This window comes from Sceloporus occidentalis, unplaced genomic scaffold, assembly GCF_023333645.1.
Source record: "Sceloporus occidentalis isolate IW3139 unplaced genomic scaffold, rSceOcc1.0.p SCAF_1, whole genome shotgun sequence".
Lineage (NCBI taxonomy): Eukaryota > Metazoa > Chordata > Lepidosauria > Squamata > Phrynosomatidae > Sceloporus > Sceloporus occidentalis.
In genome coordinates, this window is record NW_028316981.1 from 158,062,996 (window position 1) to 158,071,012 (window position 8,017).

At 42.5% G+C, this 8,017-nt stretch overlaps 1 protein-coding gene across 1 annotated transcript in view; it reads left to right on the forward strand.

Moving 5' to 3' along the window:
• LOC149322496 (transmembrane protease serine 12-like) overlaps window positions 1-7,118 on the forward strand; it is a 55,180-nt gene extending 48,062 nt beyond the window's left edge. The window contains exons 4-6 of the mRNA XM_089478662.1: window positions 663-805; window positions 2,396-2,598; window positions 6,997-7,118. Of these exons, the coding sequence (XP_089334788.1) occupies window positions 663-805; window positions 2,396-2,598; window positions 6,997-7,024 (374 nt within the window). The 3' untranslated portion in view covers window positions 7,025-7,118. The remainder of the gene's footprint in view (window positions 1-662; window positions 806-2,395; window positions 2,599-6,996) is intronic.
• The last annotated feature ends 899 nt before the right edge of the window (window positions 7,119-8,017 follow it).

The window sequence follows — 8,017 nt, forward strand, 5'->3', positions numbered from 1 at the left end:
TTCACAAAGGTTTTTGTACTAGTAGTTTAATGCATTGCTGGCACAATGTAACCTAGACTGTGATGATGTCTAAATTCATTACACTTTGTTTATATCCAACTATGCTGATTACACATTTAAATTTTACACTAGTTTTAAAAATGAAAAGCTTATCAGGTATACATGGAGACATATTAATGTGTTTATTTAATACATATGTATTCCATACTTTAGACCACTAGCACTCATAGGGCAGCAAACAATACTAGAAAACTCGCCTAAAAATACAATAGTTAATTACAGTATTATTATTATTATTATTATTATTATTATTAACCTTTAAACACTAAATATTCTAGGAAATGGAATATTCCAAGAAATGGGATTGTATCCACAGCTCCATACATAATCCTGATATTTATGCTGTCTGCCAAACAGATTTCGCTGTGAATTTACCAAGCAGCTGCAGAACACACTGCAAGAATTGCAGAGACTTCTTCTGGCATCTATAATGTAAATTATCTGTAATTAATGGATTGCTGGTGTGGTGCATTAGGGAGAGTTATATGAGCTGGCAATAGCCAGCAATTTTCCATAATAGCCACATTATTTTATTTATTTATTCATTTTATTTTATAATATTACAGGCATACTTCAAGCAGCATTTTGTTTTTTCTTAACAGGTCGTGGAAAACTTATATTACAAGAAGCTCAAGTAGATATTATTCCACTGAAGAAATGTAATCGATATAACGGGTATGGAGGAAGACTAACATCAAAGATGATTTGTGCTGGCTCTGAAAGTGGGCGTGTAGATAGCTGCCAGGTAAAATGGCAAAAATTCCAATTTAAAACATGTTGCTAAGATCTGTCATGCAACTGCTGATGACACAATTCATGCTATGTTACCTAGTAGTATGTCATAGCAGCACCAAATTAGTTAGCAAATTGGGAAAACACAAATTATCTGTTACTTGTGTGATAATGTTAATATCAGAAATGCCAGAATAAAATGGAAGGAGTGCCCCAATTCAGTTTTCTTATTTTGTATCTTAATCACTCTAGGCAGTGAAAAAGATTGAAAGCCCAAGTTCCTGCTTAGGGACTCGCAATTAAAATAAGATCAAGGAGGAAGGCAGGATTGCCTAAATCCAATTGTTAGCTACAACTATTATAAACTCACTGAAATCATTGGCCTGTTACAGACTGCCAAAATAAAGCTGCTTTGAGTCTCTTTGGAGGTATGCTATTTAAATGATGCCTGAGTCCTAAGAGTCCAGAGGTCACGCCAAAGCCACACTCCATTCCTAAGCACTGGAGTACAGCTTTGGTGCAGCTTCTGGATTCTTCGGATGCATGCATCATTTAAACAGCATACCCCCAAAGAGACCCGAAGCAGCTTTATTTTGGCAGTCTGTAACAGGCCTTCGTAACTTAAATAAGTGCTGGCTAACCAAATTCCCATTGATTCAATGTGTATATTGTACCTAGGACTAGCAGTTGAGATGAGAGCTATATTTTGAATACTGATGTGAAATGGTGGGCTAATAACGTACTGTTGGTATTTTGAGTCTGAAAATGTGTTACCATATTTTAAAGTTCCCTTCTGTGCCTTCTTTAAGACTTTTATAGCATCTGGGGACTGGTGTAATGAGTAAAGGCAGAGGAATTTTAGAGTTGCCTTTCTTTTAGAATGTATGGACCACACTTTTCTTCCATCCAAAACATTTTTCAGCTCTTGTACATAATGTCTTGTTAAGGCGCGGGACAGGCCGTCCCAAAAGGGCGGCCTTTTTCCCTCCGGAGGGACACCGCAGCTGCCAGACCGCGCAGCGTCCATCTGGAGGAAAAAGAACCTGGAAAAACCAGGTTATTTTTGTGCTGCTCGGCAGACGTAACGAGTGCGCCAATGGTGCACTCATTACATAAGCGACATCCGGTGACATGTGGACACCGCGTTGTTGCTTACGTCATAATGGCGGCGCCTGTATGGATGGGACACCGCCATTATAGCACCACTGCGCCATGCTAGGGTTAGGGATCGTACGGTTGCTGCAGTCCCTAACCCTAAAATCGTCACCAGCACGGTGCATTTGCACAGTCTGTACTGCACCTAAATTAGCTGAATAGAATGGGCTATCATGCACTCTTGGGCCTCTTGTTTCATTTTTGGTTTAAGCTTTTGACTGATATTTGCAGAATGCCTGTGATCAAATTTTCTAAGCCATATTATAAAGTAGGCATTATAATTCAACTAGCACAAGATCACACAGCCTTTCCAGATTTATCCATATTTCCTTGAAAACAGTATTTTCTTTTGAGAAGTCATGATTTATTGATTACAGTCCTCCTGATACCTAAAACTATAATTCATTACTAAGACTCACATTGCTGTACTGTGTTTTGCATCTTCCAGGGAGACAGTGGTGGGCCTCTGATGTGCTATGTCCCACATGCTGCCAGGTTTTATCTGGTAGGAATCACCAGCTTTGGATACGGTTGTGGTCGACCCAAACATCCAGGAGTCTATGTTCGTTTACTCAGTTTCAGACGTTGGATAGATACTCGTCTACGTAGTAAAGCCACTACTGTGAGCTTCCAGTGTTTTGTGACTATGGGGTGGGTACTCTTCTATGCTTGTTTATGAGGATACAAACTTCTCATCTGTTGCAGTAGAATGATATTGGATTTCTCTTTACACTTATTGCTTCCTCTTGGTAAAGTGTCATTCAAAACATTCATTGTTTAACAATCAACATACTATTTTCTCTCCAATGTCTGAGTTACATTCAGAAATATATTTCCAGTGTAGTTTTAAAGACTAAGCCCAATAAAGACTTACGGGTTTACATGTGTAAACCTTAAGGACTGTAATTAAAATGAATAATATTTTTCTAAATTGACTAAAACATGTAAATGAGTATGATTTTTAAAAAGCAACACTGAAAATAATAAGTAGCATATAGTGGAAACGGCTGTTCACCCAGTATATTACTGTTGATTTATACAATTCAAACAATACAATTTGAAATACATATTTTGATATTGCAGGATATAATAAACAATATAAATGATACAAATGACATTGTATTTAACATAGCATTTTTCAAATAAAATGATTGCAATTTTATACATATACTACTTCAAACCCTTAATTTAACAGTGGTGTCAAACTGCATTAATTCTGCAGTGGAGATATAGCCTTAGAAGAAAAAAAAATGAAGATCTTTGAATAAGAATTAATTTTTTGTGGTATTTCCTTCTGTGCCTTGATACAGATTTATTAATATATATTTTTAAAATTTGGACACATCATAAAATTATAAGCAAATGTCCTAGGAATAAATCTTCCAAACATAAACTTATTTCCAACTGCACATGCATGGATTTGAACTGACTGCATTTTGCCTGGTAATTTTAAGATAGAAGAATGTTTGAAGAATCAGGGCTTTAAGTCACATTCAACTGACTGCAAAGAAACATCTCTATGGGCCAAAGCAGACAGCCCGAGGTGTGGTGCTTAGACGCCACTTTCCCCAGAGCCAGCTTTTCCCTTGGAGCCTCCTCCTTTGGGAGAAAGGGTGGCTTCTTTCCACCCCAAAAAGGAGTGGATCTTATCCATTCCTTTTTGGAGCAGAAGCTGGCTGGATTGGGGCCAGGCATCTGCTTGCCCCGGCCCCAATCCAGCCTAAAGTCCTGTCTGGATCCCCCCCCCCAAGTTCATTTCTAAGGCATCAAAAATATGTATTTACATATGGAAATCTTGGAGGAAACTTTCTAATAAATCCCCAGTTCCTCAAGATCAGTTTAAAAACCTATGTTCTCCTTTGCGGTCTCTGTGCGCTCACACAAATGGGTGATACTGCCCCTAGGCAGAGCGCTCTTTGGGCCTTCTAGAACCTAGCAGTGTTTTGGCGGTAGCCCTGCCCACCTGCAGCGACTCTCACAAGGGGCTGGCTGCCTGCTGCAACATCATCAGCAACTGCTCTTCACTGATCCTCTTTCCATTTTGCTGCAGTCTGGCCACTAAGATCAATGATTCTCAAACTTTGGTTCTTCAGATGTTTAGGACCTCAACTCCCAGAATTCCTGACCACTACTGGCCAAGCTGTCAGGGGATTCTGGGAGTTGAAGTCCAGAAAGCTCAAACATTGGGAGCCACTGACAAGATACTGGCTTTGCTCTCTCTTGGATTTCTCTACCATTTAGCACAACGGTGCCCAAACTTTGGTCTTCCAGATCTTTTTTGTGACTTCAACTCCCAGAAGCCCCAGCCAGCTTGACCAAGTGTCAAGAATTCTGGGAGCTGAAGTCCATAGCATTGAGCCATGCCAAGTGACATAGTGTCAGAGTGGATTAGAGTGATAGAATCATAGAGTTGGAAGAGACCGCAAGGGCATCCAGTCCAGCCCCCTTCTGCCATGCAGGAACTCTCAGTCAAAGCATCCCCAATGACAGATGGCCATCCAGCCTCTGCTTAAAGACCTCCAAGGAGGGAGGCCACCGCTACACTCTGGGGGAGTGTGTTCCACTGCCGAATAGCCCTTACAGTCAGGAAGTTCCTCCTAATGTTGGGGTGGAATCTCTGTTCCTGGAGCTTGCATCCATTGCTCTGGGTCCTAGTCTCTGGAGCAGCAGAAAACAAGCTTGCTCCCTCCCTTTCCAATGCTTAAACAGGGATGATTTCTGCAGTGTGGAGGCAGCTGGATTGTGTCGCTGCCTTTCTTTCACTACCTGCATCCTAGCGTGGGGCCCAGCCCAAACCCCAGGCCCTCCCTCCTCCCACTGTCTGACCTCTGCGCAGAGGAGCTGGTGCTGGCCTGGCGCGGTCACGTGGTGTGCACGCGCCCCCTGCCCGCCGCCGAGGGCACTCGCCCGCCATTTTGTTTCGCAGGCAGACGATGCAGGACGCCTCTCCGTCCTCCTTCTCCTCCTCCTCCTCCGTCCTGGCTTCCCTTGTGGCGCTCCTGGTCTTGCTGAGCCAGCCCCTTTCCGCCGCCGCCAGCCCCTCTGACGGTGAGCCCAGTGGGAGGCGAAGGAGCCCGGCCTCGCCCCTTAAGAGCGCCAGCGCGCCTCAGAGGCCGCCGAGGAAGAGAGCGCGCATGCGCGGGGGTAGCACGGGTTTGCATTTCTAAGGAGGGCCTTGAGGCCACAAGGGCGCCTCCTCCTTGTCCAGGACAAGGCGGGGAGGAGGGAGTGCGCATGCGCGGGAGGAGCCTCCAAGGAGTGGGCTGAGAGAGGGTCCAAGGGGCGACTCCCTCCCTCCCTCCCTCCCTCCCTCCCTCGGAGGCCGAATGGCAGGATGGGATGTATATCTCACCACAGCAGTGCGTTATTGTATGCAATTGATCGCACTCTTGGCACCTGTAAATAACTGGTTACACTTCAAGCACTTCTGTGTTGAAATGGTGGCTGGATATTACACAGTATGATATATGACACTGGCTCCAAATAGTGCGAACAGTAAGTGCTTAGCTTAGCATTTGATTCTTGGATCTTTTCTTTTCTCCTCCCTCATAATGGCCTCTTATTGTGAGATTTAATCCTCCAGGAAGGAATAAATGGGATCTTCCTGAAGGGGCTCAGGAAAAGTCATTCTCTCTCTCATAAAACACACTGGAGAAATTATCCAGTCTGAGACTGCTTTAACTCAGTGCTAGGGAATCCTGGGAACTGTAGTTCGCTGTGGCCCCAGAGTTCTTTCGGACAGAGAAGGTTAAATGTCTCACAAAACTACAGTTCCCAGAATTCCCTAGCATTGAGCCAGGGCAGTTAAAGCAGTCTCAAACTGGATTATTTCTGCAGTGTGTTGTGGACCATAGCTTTATGCCAGTTGATCTAGGCTGCATGCATTACGGCACCACTTTTAACTGCTGTGGCTCAATGCTGTGGGATTCTGGGAGTCGTACTTGGTTGCCACCCGGTGACTTCTGTGGTGTGGATGCAGCCCTAGTGTGATTTTGCCCAGCATTTGTAAAGCATGTATCATTATGCCATGTTTGAATCAAACAAACTGCTAAGTTCATGAGAGCAAATTCTGATATTGAGGGTCGTGGGTTTTAAAACATGTAGTCTTATGTTATCTTTCAAGCAGAATGTCTCATAGGAGCAGTATTACTGTGTGAACATGATCATGCTGGGGGCATCTGTCACATATTTATTTATTGCTGCAATTTGTTACACTTTCAGACCACCCCGTAACCTAAGTTCTCTGGGCAGTTGCTTTGTGTTTTTAATTTGTTGCCTGCCTTATTTCATCGAACCCTTTCCTGTATTATTATTATTACAGGAGGAGTGCTTTTGTTCACATTGGGGGGCACAGGTTTGATTGGAAGACTTGCAAAAAGCAAAAGTATTAAGCTGCCCTTCTCAATAGTGGCACCTGACAACTGAAACACTCTCCTGCTTGCTATTTGAGAGGAGATGCAGAAAACCACTGCCATCATCTGTAAAGATGATAAAACACTGCTGACTTTTACTTTTTTATATTTCTGTAATTTCACTATACGTATTTTAGCTGTCTTTGTAGCACCTTTTAGTCTAAGATGCCTAGTGATTTTGTTACATCAAGCAGTGCTTTTAAGTACTGTAAGTACAGTAAAAGTCTGTTCACTCATCTCAGTGGGATTGTTACCTCCCTTTTACAAACTCTCTGCCTATGACGCCACTAGCAGAGGCACAATCTCCTTTAAATGTGTGTTGAACGCTGCTTTTGCTTTTTACAACATTTACAAACATTGGATGCAAACTACAGGAAAAGAGAGTCCACTTCAACATTAGGAGGAACTTCCTGACAGTAAGGGCTGTTCGACAGTGGAACACACTCCTTCCTCGGAGTGCAGTGGAGTCTCCTTCCTTGGAGGTCTTTAAGATGAGGCTGGGTGGCCATCTGTTGGGGATGCTTTGATGGACAGTTCCTGCATGGCAGAAGGGGGTTGGACTGGATGGCCCTTGCGGTCTCTACCAACTCTACGATTCTATGATTCTATGTATGTGTAACTGTGTCTTGTTTTCTAGCATGTGGAACAAGGCCTGCTGTGAATGAAGTGACACCAGACGCTCGGATTGTCGGTGGACATGATGCCCGGGTCGGGGCATGGCCGTGGCAAGTTAGCCTTCAGCGTTACCGTGTTGCATTAGGTGGATTTCGCCATGAATGTGGTGGCTGTTTAATTAATAGCAACTCAGTGCTGACAGCAGCACACTGCATTAAAAAATGGGTGTATGTATCTTTTAATTCTTAATTTTTGTCTGTCCACCTCCAATATAATGAAAACTGGCAACCCAGAATGGCTGGCCCATTCAAATGGCTATGGGAAAAATCACAGATGAGCTATATAAGTAAGCAGTTTGTGTGTGGGGTTTTGCCTAGAATGAAGTAGGGCAATCTCTTTCTCCTATCCGCACCTATTTCAGGTTATTGTAAATCAGCCTTCAGCTGAGTAAAACAGCTTCGGGAATTAGGAGAACGAAGTTGATTAGGAGATGTTTATGTCACAACTATTGCTGTTACATTCAGTGATGTACAGAATTGTTAAGGTGTAGCAGTATAAAAAACATTATAAATAAAATAATATATAAATTAATAAGTAAAATAAAATAAAAGGTAAAGTAAAGCTTGACACTGCCCCTTTGATTACCAGATTGGGGCTATACTTTTTTCTATTTTAATTGCACTGTTTTTTTAATTGTGTGAAGCTGCTCTGAGTCCCATTTCTGGAAAAAGAGCTGGATACAGATAAATAATAATAAAATAAAACATGGAAGGGGGTTGAACTGGATGGCCCTTGAAGTCTCTTCCAGCTCTATTCTATGATTCTAGGAAATAAAAAATTATAATTAAAAATTATATCAACAGTAAAAATAAATGTAATTAAATATACTTAAATCAAAATAAAATTAAAAATGGAAGGAAATGGAATACAATAAAAAACAAAGAAGCCAGGTGCGTGCTGCAAGAACTAGCCCCATTGTTTCTAATGGGCCTTGAGTTTATGTGGTTTTTCCCTAGTGCGGCAGGATCCGGACCAGATCCCCC